The sequence below is a fragment of the Ovis canadensis genome, chromosome 11 (assembly GCF_042477335.2).
Source record: "Ovis canadensis isolate MfBH-ARS-UI-01 breed Bighorn chromosome 11, ARS-UI_OviCan_v2, whole genome shotgun sequence".
In the NCBI taxonomy this organism is placed as follows: Eukaryota; Metazoa; Chordata; class Mammalia; order Artiodactyla; family Bovidae; genus Ovis; species Ovis canadensis.
In genome coordinates, this window is record NC_091255.1 from 42,062,857 (window position 1) to 42,085,518 (window position 22,662).

Sequence of the window (22,662 nt, forward strand, 5' to 3'; positions counted from 1 at the left end):
CTGGCTGAGGAAGGACACACAAAGGTCTGCCCCTGTCTCAATGCAGGACTTGTGTGAGGATGTCCCAGCTCCAGCTCCCTCGGGACTGTGGCTGTGACTGCATCACACCCCATGTGCTCCCTCACAGGTGCTGTTCTCACAGGGACCCACCCCAGAAACCTGCTGCCCACAAATCTCTGACCAGATCAAGGCCAGTTTCCCCAGGAAGCAACCAGAACAATCCATAACCTCATGATACATGTGTAGTATATTCATTTAATTATTTTATCTTAAAATAATCTTTCTTAGGGCGTCCCAGGTGGCTTAGTGGCAAAGAATCTGCCTGCCAATACAGGAGACACAAGAGATGCGGGTTCAATTCCAGGATTGGGAAGATCCCCTGAAGGAGGAAATGGCAACCCACTCCATTAAGATTACTGTATCTTAAAATAATCTTTCTTATTTATCTTATTTCAATGTCTATTTTTTTAAAAATCAGAAATCAAAAACTCAACTGCCAAGAGATCCACACAAATTCAGCACTTCCACACAGACGAGATCAGCACACACACAGCTTGCACTCAGCTTTGTTCATCCCCTCTACATGGCAGGCAGAACCACCTTGGATGTGATCCTGACCTGTCTGTCTGAGTGATGTCAGGCACTATCCAGTGAGTTCAATCACCACGATTACTGAACCACCCCTTCTGTTTAGACGCCAGCACTGTGAGGACGTGACCCAGTGATGCCTGTGACAGAATCAGATAGGGGTGTTGACTGAATGTCTACTGTCAACATTTGTGGGCCTAGACTAATTTTTCTAAATTTGGTTTCCAGGCACTGCTCCTGGTACATACACAATGGAGTGGGGCAGCTTCACAGATAAAAGTGACCACACGGCGCTCGAGGATAACATAACCCACTCCGTGCTACAAAAACATCCCTAGAGTCTAAATAGAAACTTCTTTGGGAGTAATGGTCAAAGCTGACCACTTCACCTAAATATGAAATAAAACAGAAACCTCTAGGTCAATCGGCAGTCTGCATTCTTTTCATGCCAGGGCAAAGGCTAGACTTGTATTTTACTTATTGTTTCCCAGAGTAGCTCATACACCCTTATTTGGAAGTTTTCCTTTCTGGCCTGCAATTGGGGACAAAAAAAGTACCCTAGAAACACAAAATGCAAGCTTTCCATGGAATCCTGCACTCTTCAAAGGTGGAAGGGGACATCATGGAGACAGTCCAGGCCCTCACTTCACCAATGTGAAAACCTATCGAGGTCAAGCAAGGAGCAATGGACCTCCGGTGTCTGTCTCTGAATCCAGGGCATTGTCTCTCATCCTGACTGATGACCAGGACAAGATGCAGTTTATTTCACTCGACCTGTGTGTAATTAACCTCTGGGAAGTCTCTCCCTGCATCGTGCCCACTCCTGTCTCACTTCTAAACCCTCAAATCTGACACAACAGCCTCACCGGGGAGAGGGGATTAGAATCCTCTCATAGAGGGACAACTCACATGGCATCAGTGGCCCCCACAGACCCCATGTTTCGTCTGCCCTTTCTCCTCCTCCATCTCACCCCATCCCCCAGAGCCCAGCCACCTAAACCTCTCCTCTCTCACCTCTTCCAAGGTTGGCCCTGCTCCGTCCTCTCAGTCCTGTCATGGAAGGAAGCCCAAATTTCTCTACTTCTCCGAAAGCCCGGCTGTGGGAGGCGTTCAGCAGCCGGACAAAGAATCTCACCCCCAGGGAGAAGGGGACCTGCCCGGGCTAGAAGGGAAAGGTCCCCCTGGGGAGGTGACATCTCATCCCTGGGAAGGAGCTGGGGCCTGGGAGGATGAGGAGTGGGTTGAAGGTATTGCTTATCCTCCACATGGCAGCACTTTTGAGAGTTAGGTAACAGGAATAAACCAGCTGGTGACAGGAGTGAAAGGGGCGATGGCAGACAGATTTACAGTACAACCGCAGTGGGGTGGCTGTGAATCCTTTAGAGGAGCACTCCAGAAACAGGGCAGGGACAAGAGGGAGGAGAGCCATGGGACACAGAAGACACACCTGACTCAGGAACGGCATGTGACGCACAGGGGCGCCCTGATAGCTGGGTAAGCTCACCTGCCGGTCCTTCAGCCTCATGCGACGTTGTCATCAACAGGAAGAGATGCTAGAGATGCTAATACACATAGCTGTGCTCCAAACATCACACTCTTTCACTTTTAGAAGCACCTCTCGTTTAGACACACCTGGCAGCTCTGGTTACTGGTTTCCAGGCGTGTGGGCACAGATAGGTGGCAACAGGTAAGTCGGGGGGCGGGGGGCGGTGTCTATAATGTGAGCAATATATGACTCCACGTAGACTGACCACAACCTTTGAGAAGCACCAGGGCACCCCCAAGAGTCAAGGCTGGTGACAGACTTGACAAGGACAGTGAGACCTGAGTAAACAAAAACAGCAGGCTGGCCAGACTTTCAGGATGATTTTGTATCTGAAACGGTTAGTAACGCTCTGTATTACAGGATTTATTACAAGGAAGAGGTCATTTTAATGTACTGCTGCTGCTGTTAAGTCACTTCAGTCGTGTCCAACTCTGTGCGACCCCATGGACAGCAGCCCACCAGGCTCCTCTGTCCACGGGATTCTCCAGGCAAGAATACTGGAGTGGGTTGCCACTGCCTTCTCCATTTTAATGTACAGATTACATTAAAATGGAATCACTGTTATCCATTCATTTGCATTTTTTCTTTTTTTTAATCACCTACAATGACTGAAAGTCCCCACCAAGGCATAAAGCACAAAAGCAGAAAGCCACAGAAGATTAGATGTCAGGGAAGTTGTGAGGGACACACACAAAGGCACACACTCCCCCCACGTTCTTAACCTGCACAAAGACACCATTCTGCCACAGCTCTGGTCCAGCCTGCAAGCATGTCACTCCAAAAGCTGTGGCACACTGTAATGTCCTCAGACTGAAATGAGAGCAGAAGAGACCAAAATATAACTATACACAGATAATTTTCCTAACAGTTCAATGCCCACATGAGCCTGTGAATAGGCTCTCTGTTTATCTGTTTATAAATCAGAAGAGAAGGTTAGACTGCTGATAATTTAACCTTCCAAGTTTTTTTGTTTTGTTTTTAACGTGACTGCCGAGGCCAGAGAGAAAAGCAGGACCAATTAGAGGAAGGAGATGAATTCTCTGGCAGATAAAACAAAGGGGATTTTCAAGGGCTCTGGAAGTGGCTGGCACTGGATTCTTGCTGAATAGAGTTTCAGGTCAAAACTTACAACTTTACTTTCCAGGTTGATCATAACCCCTAATCTTAACACTCATCTGTAATTAGGTTTAATCTGGAACAAGCAGCTGGAGATGAGGGAGGACAAAGAGTGAAGAAGAAAAGACTAGCTTTTCTAGAGAAACAGAGCAAGGGTTTTTTAATTGAGCAGAAGCAGAAGGGCACTGGAAAGAAAGCTTTTATGAATAGATCAGACTTATGACCTGAGGGTGGTCTGGTGACAGGCAGGGAAGGATAGAGTAGGTGAGGGGTGATGACCCCAGCTCCTGCAGGGGTCCCCAGACCAGGATATCGGGGTTATCTCTCTAGTGGCCTGGAATGCGGAAAACTCTGTGAAACAAGCTTTTCTGAATTTCATAACATTAAATGATTGTTTTAATCTCAACTTTTAAATATTTGGCCAACCACATTAATTTTGAAATATCAAACCTACTGTCTCTCAAGAATTCAAAAACTCCCTGGTAATACAAGGGACAGCTGCCATCAAGGTCTTCGTAAGGACACACTGAAACCTTAGAAATTCTCTGTGTTTCAATGCTGCTTCTATGATACCACTATTCAGGCTGGTCTCAGCTGACTGGAGCCATATCAACACTTAGAGAAAGTAAAACAAGATTCAACAGACTAGAACTCTCATACCTAAAGCACATTCAGGTAACACACTCCCCACGTGAAAGCCCAGTCTCCTCTGCCCCCAAACTCTTCTCTGAATGAGAAAGTTATTTGAAAGTCTACCAAAGTCACAGAATGTTAAAGGTAGTAGAAACTCTGCACACACACCTCCTCTTTTTTGTTTTTACACACAAAGCAACAAGAGACCAAGAAAACTGTACCTGAAAGTTCACCTTTCGTGTTAAAAAATTATTTTCCAAAAGGAGGATTTAGAAAAACCTGATTGAAAATTCCATTATACAGTGAAACATTTCAAATCCATCACATCACTACGCCTAAAAAGAGAAATCATAATCTCGAGAGGGAGGCCTAAGAGGCATTTTACAAAATTCAGCAATTATTTCTGACTTAAAAAACCCAAAACATACGAAGGATTATTCCTCCGTGTAACAGGGTACATCTATCTCGTGATCCCGGGCGTCCAACTCTGCATGGGAAGCTCACAGCTCATCAAAGACGGCCTCACACACCCCATTTTCCCCAGGCTTCATCCACTGTGGTCACGCTGAGAATGTGACCTTTTAATAAACTAACCCTTGTTTCTGGTGATCACTTACAGCTACTGTTCTACACACATCTACAAACACACATGCATGCATATGTATGCATGCTCACACATATAGGAATACACATATGTACTGCCAAGCTGGTTACTGCATTCTCACTAGTTCTAACAGTTTTTCAGTTGATCTTCTTAACTATTCTAACAGGAAGGAGAGTTACAGTTCCTACACATGCATGCCAAATCGCCTCAGTTACATCCAGCTCTTAGCGACTCCATGGACTATAGCCAGCCAGGCTCCATGTCCTTGAGATTCTCCAGGCAAAAATACTGGAGTGGGTTGTCATTCCCTCCTCCAGGGGATCTTCCCAACCCAGGGATTGAACCCAGGTCTCTTATGTCTCCTGCACTGGCAAGTGGGTTCTACCACTATTGCCACCTAAGAAGCCCCCAGTCTGTAAATAATGCTAATTTTGACTCATTTTTAAGATAAACATTTAAAAAAATCTTACTGCCTTGGCTAGTCTATCTGAAAACAATGTCCTCTGAGGGCACCTGTTTTCTCCTGACCTCTGCAGGAATGTTTTTAGTTTCCTGTTAAACATGGTGTATGCGGCTTTCAGACCATTTTATTTATTATCTTTGAAAGAATCCATTCATTCCTATCAAATGTTTATGAGGTAGATGGTAAGTGTTATTAAATGCACTACTGACATATACAGTAAGATTAATTTCTTCTCTTTAAATGTACCGATGTTGTAAATCTATATAATAATATTATTGCATTTTGGAATGAACCATTTTTTTTGTAACCAGTGAGTGTAATATTTTGAAAAGGCCTCACCGGAGTAAGTGTGGCTTATCTTTCAGTCAGGACGGGCACTGCCACACTGTGCTCTGGCTTTCTTTCCCCTCTGTCTCTGAAAGGATTTGGTATCAGGAATAGTGTTAATAGTATTAGCTCTGCCTCTGTTAAAATAAACTGCAAAGTCCTCCATCTTTTGTCTTCTGGAGTGTTTTTCAAGTTTCTATTATCTGAGTATCACCTTTACAATTTTTGGAGAAGGAAATGGCAACCCACTCCAGTATTCTTGCCTGGACAAGAGGACCTCGGCAGGCTACAGTCCATGGGATCACAAAGAGTCGGACACGACTGGGTGACTAACACTTTACAAATTTGGCTATATTTGCATTTACCTGTCCTATTACCTGGGGCTTCCCTGGTAGCTCAGCAGTAAAGTACCCACCTGCCAATGCAGGAGACCCGGGTTTGATCCCTGAATCAGGAAGATCCCCTGGAGAGGGAACTGGCAACCCACTCCAGTGTTCTTGCCTGGGAAATCCCACAGACAGAGAAGCCTGGTGGGCTACAGTCCATGGGGATGCAGAATCAGACATGACTGAGCAACTGAGCATGCACGTCCTATTACACCTTTAATATTTTTGTGCATAAACTAAATGTTGACTCATTTTTTTAAAAACCTAATCTTGTCCTAAGCAACATAGATTCAATTAACTACTTATAATTTTTCTAACACAGCTTAATTACTAAAATAAGAACTAGCCATTAGTATATACCTTAAACCATTATGTGCACCCTCTGTAATGCAATAATAATCTTTAGGAAACGATGCATTTACGACTTTAAATAGCACAGAAATCTATTTTTCTGATCTTTGAAAAACTCTGCATATAACACCATCCGAGTTCAGGATTCTTTCTGAAAATTTTTCCTTAAGTCACTTTGTGATGTCTTCCAATATTCTGCCCAAGTGTTTCACTACTTCGTGAATTTAGCAGTTTCTTTCTCCTAGGAAATTTCATCAAAAATTTTGATTTTTATTCTATTTTTTTAAATTGCCACATCTCTGATTATATACATCCCTGTATTGCTTTTTTGGAATATTTGTGGGTTGGTTTTTTTTTTTTCTGAGTTTAACCTCGGCTTTATCTAGTTCCTTGTTTTAGCAAAGGGTCTATTCTTACATTTCAATTCCAGTGAGTTTTTTTTTTCTTTTTTTGTTCTTTCATATATTCATTTAACAAATACTGAGTGTGAACCATGTGTCAGGTCACGGGCCAGGTGAGGAGGGTAGAAGCGAGGAAACAGATGCTGTCAAAATTGACTTCATTAATTTCCGCCCCTCCCTGGTGGTACAATGGACAAGAATCCACCTGCCAATACAGGACACAAGGGTTTGATCTCTGGGCTGGGAAGATCTCACAGGCCAAGGAGCAACTAAGCCCGTGCACCACGACTACCGAGCCCATGCACCACAACTACTGAAGCCCTCAAGCCCATAGCCCATGCTACACCACGAGAGGCCACCGCAACAAAGAGCAGCCCCCACTCTCTGCAACTAGAGAAAGTCCACGCATAGCAACACAGACCCAGCGCAGCCAAAACTAAATAAATTATACACATACATAAAATTCCCTCCTATTTTCCCAGATTTCTTTTGTCCTTTATTTTCTAATTTTCTATGTCTAGTACTTACTGCATTTATGATAAAAGCTTCTAGAGAACTAAACTAGCTTGCTATTTGTAGCTATATAAAGTGTTTCACTATTATTTTTCTAAATGATCCATAATCATAGTTTTCAGATACTATTTGGGTCAAAATTTCCAAACAGCTTTCTTTATATATAATTGATGGATAACATTATACTTGTTTCAGGTTTACAACATAACAATGTACGGCTATTTGTATACACCGTAAAGTGATCACCACAATAAGCATGGTTACCATCGGTCACAGTGCGGTTATAAAATGATTCACCCCCAGCCACTTTCAAACATGCAATACAATAGTTAGCTACAGCCACACCATGCTGTATCAAGACAGATTAACTGTTTAAAATTTCAATTTCTACTCCTACAGTTTTACTGCACTATGACACAGTGACCAGTAGAATTTCCCTTAAGAGACTGTAATAAGGTTTTCTTTCTGGTCTAGAAGAGATCAATGTTTTAACCATTTCACGAACGACCTAGAAAAACAGTAAGACATACACTGGTCTCTCATTTCACATTTGAGTTTTTTCAGGCAGTTTTAATAGCTTTTGCATTTAATTATTTCCACTGTTTGTCTAGTTAGTGTACTCATTTTGTAACTGCTACTTTTTCTTCTTGAATTGTATTCTTATCAATACTGAAGGTCCTGTCTGATTTAAGGTGCTTTGTGGTGTGTATCTTTAACTGATACAATTGTTTCAGTAGTCAAAGGCATGAGAGACAGATAGCCACAATTAAATCACATTTTCTTCACTATCAAGACAGATACTGCTTTATGACACAGAAAGTTTAAGAAAAGCAGGCAGTGTTCTATCAAGTCAAAGGTCTTCTGAGTCAGACAGGAAGATGGTTACGTATTTTAAGTGCCAAAGAAGTGCAAACCCTCAAGTGATATGGCTGTTAGAACAGAGGTCTCAGATACCTATCAGGAGCTCCAAGATCAAACGTAGTTTGAATTTAAGGGACGTGGGCATCATGACTACTTTCTTCTTCAAGTTCTGGAGTCGGTGTCACAGAGAGATTACCAGGATTTTGAACCTAGAATTATCTGCCCAGGGAAACTGTCAGTAAGGCTGAAGGCAAAAGAGAGAGATCGTCAGATCAAGAGTGAGACACAGCATCACGCATGGATGATCTTTGTATGGGTGCAAACCCAGGTGCTCTAGACTGTGCCCCAATCGCAGCAAAAGGTACTCAGCTGGTACGGTGTCGGGTAAGAATCCTGTTCCTGCCAGAAATCTCTGTTGGTTAAAAAACCTCATCAAACTGAGAAGGCAACCCCAAAATTATACGGGATAAAATTCCAACACCAGTTATTATTTGGAATAAAGCATGTAAGTAAACATCTTCTAATTTGAGAAAGGTTTAGAATCAAGTAGAAAAGTAGTTTAAATAAATAAGTAGCAACAGTATTATAAATTAAGAAATACCTGTATTTTGGAGTTATTTTAATGTTTAAGAGAACTGAATCTTCCAAGAGTTATAGAGCAGCCTCGTGATTCTAATTTAAAGTGTGTAATTGACAGTGTGCGTTTACACACACACACACACACACACACACACACACACACACACACATAAGAGAGAGAATGTTTGGGGATGTATATAAGGACTTAAAAACACTATATTTTTAAGAATAATTACATATGAGCACAACAAACACAAAGACTTATAAGAACTGGACTTGATGTTGAAAGTTTTCTTTACAACTAGATTTTTATTATTCACAACTTTAACCAACTTAATTTTAAAAATCAACCTACCATCTGAATATGCTTTTATCAGCTTATATATTTTGTTTTCTGTGTTAATCCAGAGGAGGAGGCTCTTTTTCTAAGTGAGTTTAACCCATTTATTATAGTAACATATATCTAATATTCTTACCTTTTTTTATTATGTGTTATCACAGATCTTTAACATATACATTTTATTTTTTTTAATCCTAAAAGGCTGCATTTTCCAAGTATGTCTCTCAGGACATTAGTTTCACTCTAAAATTCTTCTATGGAACAAAATACATCTGAGAAAAATACATGCTATATTCTCCTCTTTGTGAATGCCATCAAAACTCTGATGAATCCCTGAAACTCTGTATGCAAGACAACAAAAGAGACACAGATGTACAGAATGGACTTTGGACTCTGAGGGAGAGGGAGCGGGTGGGATGATTAGGGTGAATGGCATTGAAACATGTATACAATCATGTAGAAACGAATCGCCAGTCTATATTCGATACACGATGCTTGGGGCTGGTGCACGGGGATGATCCAGAGAGATGATATGGGGTGGGAGGGGGGTTCAGGATTGGGAACTCACGTACACTTGTGGCGGATTCATGTCAATGTATGGCAAAACCAAAACAGTATTGTAAAGTAAAATAAAGTAAAAATAAAAATTAAAAAAAAATAAAAAAATAAAACTAAGGACAAGAGAGCCCATTAACTAATTTGCTCAAGCCCACCAACCAACTCCACTTCCCTTCCCCTTAACTCAAAACTCTGAACTGCTATGAGTAAGGTAAAACAAAGCACAAAAAGATATTTTGGAAATAGAAAATATAATTGATGAAAATTTCAAAATCAATAAGAAAAGCTGGAAGAAAAAGGTGAGCATGGAGATGACAGAATATATAGAACTTCAGCGCCAGACAGCACAGGAAATACTCCGTCAGAGAAAAGGGAACGCACGAAACGAGAAATAGGCTTCAAGAAGCAGGGAGCTCACCTGAGAGTAAAGCCAAACCAGAAGGCAACCGAGTCTGAACGGGAAACGTTAAGTCAGAAGGACAGGAATAGTCATGACTAAAGCTTACCGGGCACTTTCTGTGATGTGTGAGCCTATTCTAATCCATCATGTGCTTCAAGCTATTAACGACTGCAACAACCTTATGGGGCAGGCTGTACTACTGTCCTCTTTCCTGGAGCTTAACTCATGTGCCCAAAGCCTCAGAGCTGCTAAGGGACAAAACTGGGAATGTGAACACAGTGTGGCTCCAGAGCCAAAACTCTTAACCACCATGCCCTCTGTCTTTAAGAAGAAAATGAATTCTCTACAACAATCTGTAGACTTGAGAAGCCAGATTAGAGGGTACAAGCAGGTTAAGATCATTTTAGGAGTAAAAAACTATAGTGACTGTGTGCTCAGTCAGTCGTGTCTGACTCTATTCGACCCCATGGACTATAGCCTGCCAGTCTCCTCTGTCCATGGAATTTTCCAGGTAAGAATACTGAAGTGAGTTGCCATTTCCTTCTCCATAGGATTTTCCCAACCCAGGGATCAAACCCACGTCTCTTGCATTTCCTGCATTGGCAGGTAGATTCTTCACCACTGTGCCACCTTACTCCTTCCAGATTTCCTCTTTTTTTGTCACACCACATGGCATGTGGGATCTTAATTCCCTGACCAGGGATTAAATCTGAGTCCCCTGCATTGGAAGGGAAGAGTCTTAATTAACCACTGGCCCACGTGGGAAATCCCTATTTTTTTTTCTTTTAAAGTAATATTGCCTGTCACAGATTATAAATTAAATCATGTAAGCCTGCATTTCCTTCTCTTCTACCTCTAGATGCAGTACCTGATTTTCCAGTACATGATAAATATTCGAGCCTAGTATTTTAAATGCTGATTGGTTTTCAACTTTTAGAATCAACCTACAAACACGCAGAGATTTAATGATACTAATTAGGAGACAGAATGTTCTTGCCATGTAAAAGGTTGACAGTAGACTGGGAAGAGGGTATGGAGTCTGTAGGGGAAATGGCAGAAGAAATGTAGAAATAGCATATCCTTCTTTACTGAGCCAAGGACACCATTTAAAGCTGGTTAGTCAAGAAATACAAGTGACAAATAATAAAAGATTTCCTTAGTATTTTTGTTTTTTGAATGAAAATTTCATATAGCAAAGTTTTACAGTCAACAACTAGACACCCACAACTGTACCCCACCATTAACACTTTACTAACAATAAATTCAGAAAATTTTAGTATGGCTTGTAGGAACAGAGGAAGAGAGAAATACAGCCCTAAAAACGCACTGAATTCCTCGCTCTACACAACCTTCAAAACTAATAAATCAAGAAATAGTACCGACATACAAAATTATGTAGAATTATAGAGATAACCACTATTTTCTTAAAATGCATTAAAAATAAGAGGGACTGACGAATGGACAGCGGGATGAACAGGATAAAGCAACGGAAACAAAATGTTAACTGTAGACTCTGTGGTGGGTCTATGGGTGCTAGCTATACATACCTTTCAATTTTTCTGACTAAAATTTCCTAAGAAAATATTGACACAGATGTGGTTGAGAGTGGACCTCACATCCGTGCTGGCCTCTTCATGGCACTGGCCGAGCCTCCTTCCAGCTGCTCCACACCGGGTGGAGCTGGGTGCTGGAGCCTGGAGTGGGTGGGGAGGGGGAATGCCATAGGGATGATGGGCACCCCGTTCAGGCCCAGCCCCTTCAGCCCCCACAGGACCCTCATATCCTCTCCCCTTTCCTGACTGCCATCAGAGTCAGCAGAACCCGGGAGCTGGACCCTGAAGACACGTTCACCAGCCTGAGCCTCCAATAACCATATGACTCTCAGAGGGCCGCACCTCACCCCGGACCGGGGTGTGAGGGGAAATCAACTTTTCATGTCTTATGGGGCTATTCTGGGATTCGTCTTTAACCACAGTTAGCACTAACTATAACCCATAGGGAGTGGAATCTGAGGGAGTGGGGGTTGAAGCTTTGACTTTTGTTTCCTATCACTGGTATCCACTGTTTAAAAACACATGCAGATTTAAAGCAAAGAGTAAGAAGCTGTCAGCTCATGGTGACACTGGGAAAAGCCTTCTAAGGTTTTAACTCTAAGTAGAAAATAAGGTTTCTTTAGCATATTGGGCACCTATGTGTGAATATAAAATGGCACCATTCCTCTGGAGCGATACAATCCCACCCTGGCCCACTCTTTATTCCCAGCTGCCTTTGAGCCATGCACAATCTGCCTGACTATACCCAGCAGCCCTCTCTGATCTGCAGGCACTGAAAACCTGGTTGGAAACTGAAGGACTGTTAACTGAGACCTTTGAGGAAGTAAGGGATGTGGTCCTTGACAGGTTCAGACTCTCATGTCTTCTGCTTGATTCATTTCTCTCGTCCGTCACATAATGCCACAGTCAGTCACAGTGACTCAACTCCAAGGATTGCATCCCCACACAAGAGAATTCTTGCTACCCTGGCAGACAGTTTCAAGGCTGGGAAGGTAGCCACAGCTGAGAACCTGCCTCCTGCCTCAGGCCTGCCTGTAGACGGTCATGAGGTGGAATGGGGGTGGAGATGGGGATTCTGCCTCATTTACCCTCTAACGGCCCCTCCCTGTTAGAGCAACTGAGGTCTCAAGGGGGTCAGCCAGGAGGTGTGCCGCTTGGATCTCCGTCCGAGAAAGACTATGGCTTCAGCTGCAAGGACAGGTATGAACTGACACTCCAGCAGCCCGTGCCACTGGGACTCAGCCTGGCTTTTGAGCTGAAGGCACATTTCTTGAGGAATCCTCAGCAAGGCCTGACCCAGCGAGAGGACGAGGGCCTGGCTCTCACTGCTAAAGCAAGTCTCCTCTACTGGGCAGTCTTCTCAGGGGCTCCCTGGCAGCTGGACAGGACCTGGTCAGATTTGCAGGTTCTCTGACAAAAATTGCTGCTGCCTTTTCCTTTTCTGGGTGCTGGTCCAATGGCTCTCCTGGCCTGATTCAGGTTCCCACCCCTTCTTTCTCAGGCGTTTTACCCTCTAATAACCCTCCTTCATTCCCGATTCTGTTTAAGGGTCTGCACCTCAGAGGACAAAGCTGACATAGGACTGATGTAGAAATCAGGTGTGGGTGTTGCTGTGCCTGTCTCCTCCTCACCTCCACCGCTTACCTTTGGTCCCCCTGCTCTGAGGACCCTCGAAGCACTTGCTCTGAGTCTAGTCCAATGCACCACACCTGCCAGTGGGAGGCCCTGCCCTCCCAGCCTCATGCAAGGTGGTAAAGCAGATTGAGGATGTGTTAATCTTTAACAAAACTCTCATTTCCGGGATCTCATTGGTGCATTCTATAGCATTTCATCACAGCAGAGATCACTTAAAGTTATATGCACATTTTCAGCTGACAATAGTCTAGCAAGACAGTCTTTCCTAAGACTTTCTAACTGGGTATCTTTACTTGCAACAAATCAGACTTGAGTTCCTATACTGAAATTGTATGCACTCAGAAAAGTGTAATAAAATAAGTCACTGCCATAAAAATGTCTTTTTCATCCACTATTCATTAGATTGCTTTGAAAAGCAAGGTCACTTAGAAACTGGAACATAAGCACCCAAATAACGCTTAAAAACTAACAAGGGGCACAGTCTCTTCATAGTTTTGACACCAAGGAGATAATACACAGGGCAAGTGGATATTAATGAGATGTGTTTAAAATATTACATATTCTTTTCTTGTTTAGTCATGTCCGACTCTTTGCGACCCCATGGACTATAGCCCACCAGGTTCCTCTGTCCATGGGATTTCCCAGGCAAGAATACTGGAATGGGTTGCCATTTCTTCCTCCAGGGGATCTTCCAAATCCAGGGATTAAACCTGAGTTTCCTGCACTGGAAGGTGGATTCTTTACTGCTGAGCCACCAGGGAAGCCCTTACCTAATAGCTTATCGCAGGGCTGGTTATGACACAGGCAAACGTGCGTTAATTTGCAAATATTGGCTATTTCGCCCAAAAAAGGCTGGATGAGTGCTGTGCAGTTTAGAAAGTCACCCCTTCATAATCAATGCAGTAACCCCATCTCTATAGTTTTTCCTCCATGGTCTCCACTTGTGGCCAAGTTTCCCATCCTGATTGTACCAGTCCAATGTACCAGAGCCGCCTCCTCCCAGCCTCAAGGACACTGCCTGCCCCTGCCTGGCCTCCCTGCCCAGGTGAGTGGAGACCAGTGAACCGAGGCTAAGAGACCGAGGTCTTAATGATAGCCCTGCCTCGGATTTGGGGACAAGTAACCTGGACAAGCCGGGGCAATTTCCTCATTCAAATTCAAATTTAAAAATCACCCCCTGGAAAAGAGTTTCGAGTTCTGACTCTGTCCCAGATTCACAGACCGGTCAACTGCCGGCCCCGGACTCCAGCCCGAGATGGACCATCTCCTTTGCCGGCCAGCAGGCACTTGGGGACGTTGAAGTAAACCGTTTGCGTGTGCGACAGGGCAGAAACATCCTATTCGTCCGCAAACACGACCTCCGTGGCCAGCAGCGTCTAGGTCTGCGGGAGGCCAGGCTGACCCCCAGGGCTGAGGACGAAGCCAGCCGTCTCTGAGCAGTGCCCCTGTGAGGACCGGAAGCACGAGTCCTGGAATCGGCCCCCGCTATTCTGAGTGAGCAACAGTCACCCTCCGGCCCCCCGTCTGAGGGTGAGTAACAGACCTGCTGACCTCTCGCACCGTCCACTGGGATCTGGAAAGTGTGTGACACGGGCGCGGCAGGGGCCCACACGTCCGCACGGGGCGCCCCCGGCCCCGTTCCCCCGGCCCCCCTCCGCCCGTACGGCCGCCAGGTGAGCCTGCGGCGCTCCCCGGTCGCGGGGTGAGCACAGGTGAGCCTGCCACCCCCGCCGCGCATTCCAGAGGCGGGACTCACGCCTGGGAACTTCGCCTTCGCGCCCCCCGGCGCCCGCGGGCAGCGCGGCCCGGCCCGGGGCGGTGGGGGAAGGGCTCCCGGCCGCGAGGGGGCGCGGCGACCCCCGGCACGCCGCACAAACCTGCTTCGGGATCCTCAGGCCGCCCCGAGTGGTTGCCCATGGCTCGGCCGCCTCGGGCAGCGGCCAACCGGCCGCCTCAGACGGCGCGTCCACCGCGCGGCCGCTCGCGCCGGCTCGGGCTGACGAACCGGCTGCGTCCGGCGGGTCGGCTCCAGTCAAAGAAAGGGCCGTCGCTTCAGTCCCCCCGGCCGCCGGCCGCTCCGCGGTCGCTCATCTGCATGCGGCCCGCCCACCTCGACTCCCGCGGCCCGCGCACCCGCACGCCCCGCCCACCTCATCTGCATACTGCCCCTCCCCCGGCAGGCCACCCGCCTAGAATCGGGCTGCCCCGCCCCCTTATCTGCATATCTCTTTGGGGCTCCCAGAGTCTTCCTCCCCGGTGGGGGAGGGACGCGCCTGCCGCCCGACTTACGGCCTCTAGGGGCGGCCGCCTGGAACTGCAGCTGGACGCTGCGGGCTGGAAAAACCCCACTGCGGGGAGGCCGAGGCCAGATGTCACGAGGAAGGCACAGTCCTGCGCGTGAGATATCAGACCATTGGGGAAAACCTGGGGTTGCATATGACAGGCTCTTCCTAAGTATTTCTGGATAAGTTTTGAGTTACGTTTTGGGATAAATGAATAGACCAACAAGCAAGTTTTGAGGCGGAGGTGGTGAGGAAGACGCTTTAACAACATTCTCCACGATGACTGCTGCCACTAAAAATAAAAATGCATGCCAGTCACGAGCAGGATCTGCTCTCTGAAATGACTGAGTTATGGAAGTCACCCTAAACGACTTTCCACCCTGAAGGACTTTCATAGTCAGCCTTGCAGTGAAAACGCTTCAGTTCATTTCAGTTCAGTCGCTCAGTCTTGTCAGACTCTTTCAATTCAGTTCAGTCGCTCAGTCGTGTCAGACTCTCGGCGACCCCATGAATCGCAGCATGCCAGGCCTCTCCATGCCTGTCCATCACCATCTCCCGGAGTTCACTCAGACTCATGTTCATCCAGTCAGTGATGCCATCCAGCCATCTCAGCCTCTGTCGTCCCCTTCTCCTTCTGCCCCCAATTCCTCCCAGCATCAGAGACTTTTCCAATGAGTCAACTCTTTGCATGAGGTGGCCAAAGTACTGGAGTTTCAGCTTCAGCATCGTTCCTTCCAAAGAAATCCCAGGGCTGATCTTTAGAATGGACTGGTTGGATCTCCTTACAGTCCCAAGGGACTCTCAAGAGTCTTCTCCAACACCACAGTTCAAAACCATCAATTCTTCGGCGCTCAGCCTTCTTCACAGTCCAACTCTCACATCCATACATGACCACAGGAAAAACCATAGCCTTGACTAGATGAACCTTTGTTGGCAAAGTAATGTCTCTGCTTCTTAATATGCTATCTAGGTTGGTCATAACTCTTCTTCCAAGGAGTAAGCGTCTTTTAATTTCAGGGCTGCAATCACCATCTGCAGTGATTTTGGAGCCCCCCAAAAATAAAGTCTGACACTGTTTCCACTGTTTCCCATTCTATTTGCCATGAAGTGATGGGACGAGATGCCATGATGTTTGTTTTCTGAATATTGAGCTTTAAGCCAACTTTTTCACTCTCCTCTTTCACTTTCATCAAGAGGCTTTTTAGTTCCTCTTCACTTTCTGCCATAAGGGTGGTGCCATCTGCATATCTGAGGTGACTGATATTTCTCCCGGCAATCTTGATTCCAGCTTGTGCTTCTTCCAGTCCAGCGTTTCTCATGATGTACTCTGCATATAAGTTAAATAAGCAAGGTGACAATATACAGCCTTGATGTACTCCTTTTCCTATTTGGAACCAGTCTGTTGTTCCATGTCCGGTTCTAACTGCTGCTTCCTGACCTGCATACAGATTTCCCAAGAGGCAGGTCAGGTGGTCTGGTATTCCCATCTCTTTCAGAATTTTCCACAGTTTATTGTGATCCACAGTCAAAGGCTTTGGTATAGTCAATAAAGCAGAAATAGATGTTTTTCTGGAACTCTCTTGCTTTTTCGATGATCCAGCGGATGCTGGCAATTTGATCTCTGGTTCCTCTGCCTTTTCTAAAACCAGTTTGAACATCTGGAAGTTCATGGTTCACATATTATTGAAGCCTGGCTTGGAGAATTTTGAGCATTACTTTACTAGCGTGTGAGATGAGTGCAATTGTGCGGTGGTTTGAGCATTCTTTGGCATTGCCTTTCTTTGGGATTGGAATGAAAACTGACCTTTTTCAGTCCTGTGGCCACTGTTGAGTTTTCCAAATTTGCTGGCATATTGAGTGCAGCACTTTCACAGCATCATCTTTCAGGATTTGAAATAGCTCAACTGGAATTCCATCACCTCCACTAGCTTTGTTCGTAGTGATGCTTTCTAAGGCCCACTTGACTTCACATTCCAGGATGTCTGGCTCGAGGTGAGTGATCACACCATCGTGATTATCTTGGTCATGAAGATCTTTTTTGTATAGTTCTTTTGTGTTTTCTTGCCACCTCTTAATATCTTCTGCTTCTGTTAGGTCCATACCATTTCTGTCCTTTATGGAACCCATTTTGCATGAAGTATTCCCTTGGTATCTCTAATTTTCTTGAAGAGATATCTAGTCTTTTCCATTCTGTTGTTTTCCTCTATTTCTTTGCATTGATCGCTGAGGAAGGCTTTCTTATCTCTCCTTGCTATTCTTTGGAACTCTGCATTCAGATGCTTGTATCTTTCCTTTTCTCCTTTGCTTTTCGCTTCTCTTCTTTTCACAGCTATTTGTAAGGCCTTCCCAGAGAGCCATTTTGCTTTTTTGCATTTTTTTCCCATGAAGCAGAAGATATTAAGAAGAGGTGGCAAGCATACCCAGAAAAACTGTACAAAAAGATCTTCACGACCAAGATAATCACAATGGTGTGATCACTCACCTCGAGCCAGACATCCTGGAATGTGAAGTCAAGTGGGCCTTAGAAAGCATCACTACGAACAAAGCTACTGGAGATGATGGAATTCCAGTTGAGCTATTTCAAATCCTGAAAGATGATGCTGTAAAAGTGCTGCACTCAATATGCTAGCAAATTTGGAAAACTCAGCAGTGGCCATGGGACTGGAAAAGGTCGAACTTGCTAATTCTTGCAGTGAAAATACATAAGAGGAAAAAAATCATAAGCAGGACGGCGCTTTCCAGCTCTTGCGTCCCCTGAAGACTGGTTCACCTCAGCTCTCATTCGGTGTCTTAGGCCGCCCTGGGCACTTGGGTGCTCACCGTGTTTATTCCCTCCACTTCCTGAACAGCATACTTAGCTTCCTGCCTCCTCTGGCGTCCTCCTCTCCATCCTCTTCCTTCCTTTCTCCTCATCCCCTGGCCTCTGGACACTGTGTACCCTCATGGCTGGTCACCTCCGTCCAATTTGCTCAGGGCCTCTAACTTGGCCTTTGCAGCCAACCTGTGGCTTTCAAGTCCTGCCTTCTGACCTCCAGATTCATCTACCCAACTACCGTCTCGATGCCTCCGACTTGGGTTCTTCAGTTTAATGGGAACAAAACCCAATTCTAGGCTTTTTACCATCAGTGTCTCACACAGTCTCCCTCATCTCCGTAAACAGGATGTGTCAGGATGTGTGTGGTCAACGCCACCATCTCTCAGCACTGCTCACCGCTTCCACTGCTGCCACCCTGTCCAGCCCATAGTCACCTCCACCAGTATCTCTGCCACCGCCTCCGATCCAGCCTCCCTTCTTCTGCCCCTGGCTCTTTTCGGTCTGACCTTCACATGACAGAGCGCCCCTTTTAAGACCCAGGTCAAGTCCCCCGACTTACACACTCCTTCTGTCTCTCAGAGGAAATGCCAAGCGCTCACCATGGCCTCCAAGGACCTGAATTCCCTCCCCCTCCCTCCACTGTGGACTTGCCCCCGCCCCCCTTACCGGTCTAGCTGAGGCACCTCCTCGATGTTCCCCAGCTCAGCCAAGGGGCTCCCACCTCAGGGCTTTGGCACTCACTGTTCCCTCTGACCCAAATGCTTTCCCTCCATTCCAACACTACACAGACCTCCCACTTCCTGGATCTCTGGCCAAATACCATTTGTGCGCTTAAGAGGGGTTACTCTCATCTTATCACATGAAAGAGTAAATCAGACCCTCAGCACACATACTTCCTGGCTTTGTGGACCTTGTAACATTTTCCACTGTTCAGTGGACTTATATACTTGTCTCTCCAGCAAAGTGCCAACATCATGAGAACAGTGAATGAATGGATGAGTGAGTTTATAGGCTTTGCTAAGTCACTTCAGTCATGTCCGACTCTTTTTCAACCCCATGGACTATAGCTTGCTTAGGCTCCTCTGCCCATGGGATTTCCTATGTAAGAATACTGGAGTAGGGTGCCATTTCCTTCTCCAGGGGATCTTCCCAACCCGGGGATCAAGCCTACCGCTCTTACGTCTCCTGCATTGGCAGGAGGTTTCTTTACCACTCGAGCCATCTGGGGCTCTCCTCTACTGGTAGCATAAAGTTCCCAGTTCTCCTGCATGGTATCATCTTGCACCCTCCCCCCCGTGTTACTCCGGCCTCAAAACTACTTTCAAAAGTACACCATCCCTTGGGACTTACCCGGTGCTCCAGTAGCTGAGACTCCTCGTTCCCAGTGCAGGGGGCCTGAGCTCAGTCCCCAGGGAACTAGATCCCACATGCCGCAACTAGAGATCCCTCATGCTGCAACTAAGACCGGGGCAGCCAAATAAATAAATATTAAAAATAAAATAATAGTACAGCCTTTCCGTACCTCCCAGCAACATGAAGCCAGCTGTGGTACCCTGCACACACCCTCCTGTCTCAGCCCCTATGCTTTCCTATCTGCTCTCTTCACTCTGGTTTAACTCTGCTGTAACCTGGCTACCTGGAAAATGCGGGTTCTCTGCTCTAAATTCGCAGTCAGGCATCACTTACCCTGAGGGCCTGCTCACCCCAGCCAGCATCAAATACTCCCTTTCGGTATTGCTGTCCTTGAAAATGCTTGTGTTTTCCCACAGAACCACGTTACTTAAACTATTCTTTATACACTGTGAACTCCACAAGTGGCAAGGATGCTGTCTTACTCCTTTTTGCATCTATATCTAATAAATACTGAAGTAAATAACATATTTACTTACTCTATAATATGCCACTAATTTCTCAAACAAACAAAATAGTTCTGTTATGGTCACTTAGCTTCTGAAGGATTCTTTGCTCTCCATGGAAATACTATGTCACTGAAATGAAAAGAGTTAACATTATAAAGACATCAAGTCTGCCCAAATAGTTAAAATATATAATTTTATCAAAATTCAAATGAATCATGAACTTGATGTGTTTATTCCAAGACTCAACTGAAGGAATAAAGCATCAGAAAGCCTAAGAAGGTTTGCAAGAGGAAGAATAAAGAGGAGAGATTTGCCTTATTAGAAATAAAAACATGCAGGCTTCTCTGGTAGTCCAGTGATTCAGAGTCCACTTGCCAATGCAGGGGACACAGGTTCAATCCCTGGTCAGGGAATATTCCACATGCCAGGGAGCAATGAAGCCCATGCGCCACCACTACTAAAGCCCACTCGCCTAGAGTTTGTGCTCTGCAACAAGAGAAGCCCAAGCATCGCAACAAATGGTGACCCCTGCTCATGGCAACTAGAGAAAGTCTTTGCAGCAACGGAGACCCAGTACAGCCAAAAATAAAGAAATAATTTTTTAAAATAAATAAAGAAAAATATGCCATAAATTTACATCAGAAAAACAGTGTGGTTACAACAGAATGGAAATTCCCAAAAGAATTAAACATAAAGTAGCACTTCAAATTAAGTGACAGCCATATCTCCCTCTCTATGCCCCAAATAAATTCCAATTCAATATAAATTTAAGTGTAAAATATGAAAATATAAAAGTTCTAGAAGGAAACATGGATGAATGTTTTATAAAATTAAAGGGGGGAAAGTCTTCTTTATTGTCCAAACTTTCACTGTAAACATTTTCAGATTCATAGAAAAGTTCGGCCAGAACACTACAGTGAACACTAAAGGGAATACTACAGTGAACACCTTCGATATCCATCACCTTGTTTACAAACTAGAAATGTTTTACCACATTTGCCTCTATCTTGATCCCTGTTTTCTTCTTCATTGTCTCACTTGAAGTATATTGCAGACAACATGACATCGTTACATTTCCCCTCCAACTAGTTCCAGCACAATCTCCTGAACTCTCCTACCATACGATCAAACCTATGAAAAATAGTACTTTCAAAATAGTGTATAGTATACAGTCCATGGGTTTCCCTGGTGGCTCAGTGGTAAAGAATCTGCCTGCCAACTCTGGTTTGATCCCAAATAAACAACACAGTCCATATTAAAATTTCCTGAATTGTCTCCAAAAAAACCCCTGGAATTATGTATTTTCTATTTTATCTCTATTTGAAATGGTTATTTAAGGAAGACTGGGGGTGGGGGTGGGGAAGGCTTTTAGGAATCTTCATTGAATATAAGGACCCCTTCTGTTTGTAACAGCAAAAAGTTGGGAAAAACCGTCAGTGTTTAACAGGGAAAGAGAAAAGTCGCTCAGTCTGGTCTTCCCGACCCAGAGATCAGAACCCAGGTCTCCTGCATTGCGGGCAGATTCTTTATCGTCTGAGACACCAAGGAAGTCCTATACTGGGGCTAATAAATGATGGTTAAATAAATGATGACACAACCATACAATGGTGCCTATGCAGCCCCTGAGCAATGTGTCAGACATGCAACCCTAGAAAGCAGAATGGTATATATATCAAGGACATAAATCTTATTTTTTGTTTATAAACAAACAAAAAACATCTGGACACAAACACACAGATGGAAAGTTATACCTCATGAAGAATGAGTGGCTCTCTTTGAAAGCAGTGGGTGAGATTCTATGTCCTTTATGTTCTTTTTTATTATTATTATTTTTGCTTCTCCATACGTTTTTTATTTGGCTGTGCACATTGTACTGCTTTTGCTTTTGTAATTTAAAAAATTCACTTTGAAAAAAATCACATATATTCTCTAAATAATGTCAGGTAAAATTGTGTATATTACCAGAAGATTCTTTAGTTTCTAGGAGGATCCTTTAAATATTAACCCAGTACATGTAAAATTGTTGAACATTTATCCCTTCCTTCTCCATGATGCCATTAAGGACTGAGCTTACTCTGAAGGTGGTGCCAGAAGACAGGCTGAAATTCTTACTAAACAACAAAGAGCCCACCGTTTTTTAATAACATGAGCTACTTTAATTTTAAATATTTATTATTAAAAATTCTAACATATACAAAAAATAGAAAGCAATGTTATAATGATCCTCTATCAACCCAGTTTCAACACATCAATTCATAGTCAACCTTGTTTCAAATACCATCATCCATTTTCCCCCCTATTCCCAAGTAATGTGAAGCAATCCCAGACATCCTATTTCACTGGCAAATGTTTCAATTTGTGTTCCAAAGATAAGGATGCTTTAGAAAAACAAAATAAAACTACAGTTCCATTATCCCAACTGAAAAAAACTGACAATAATCTCTTAGCAAATACCTAATCAAACTTCAAACTTCTGCTTGTACCAAGATTTTAAAAAATCTTGATCCATACCACAACACATGTATTAGAATGGCGAAAATTCCAAACACCGACAACAGCAAATGCTGGCAATGATAAAGAGCAAAAGAACTCTCATTCATTGTTTGTGAGGATACAAAATGGTGCAGCCCCTTGGGAAGACAATCTGGCAGTTTGTTACAAAAGTAAACAAATCCACACCACATAATATCCATCACGCTCCTTGATATTTATCCAAATGCAAGGTGGTGAATAGACAAATGGATACACAAACTGTGGTACATACATATTATTATTCAGAGTTAAAAAGAAACAAGTCTTCAAACCATAGAAGGACATGGAGGAACCTTAAACCTAGATTGCAAAGTCTAAGA

At 44.4% G+C, this 22,662-nt stretch overlaps 1 protein-coding gene across 13 annotated transcripts in view; it reads right to left on the bottom strand.

The window, feature by feature from the left end:
* Positions 1–22,662, bottom strand: part of SPECC1 (sperm antigen with calponin homology and coiled-coil domains 1) — a 203,860-nt gene that overhangs the window by 103,714 nt on the left and 77,484 nt on the right. Inside the window, exon 1 of one of the 13 annotated variants that reach the window (XM_069603450.1) lies at positions 14,732–14,957. The exons of 10 other annotated variants lie outside the window; for them this stretch is intronic. In XM_069603450.1, the coding sequence (XP_069459551.1) occupies positions 14,732–14,771 (40 nt within the window). In that variant the 5' untranslated portion in view covers positions 14,772–14,957. Of the gene's footprint in view, positions 1–14,731; positions 14,959–22,662 lie in introns of those variants that run through there. 2 more of the 13 variants (XM_069603451.1, XM_069603456.1) reach the window with 2 other exon arrangements.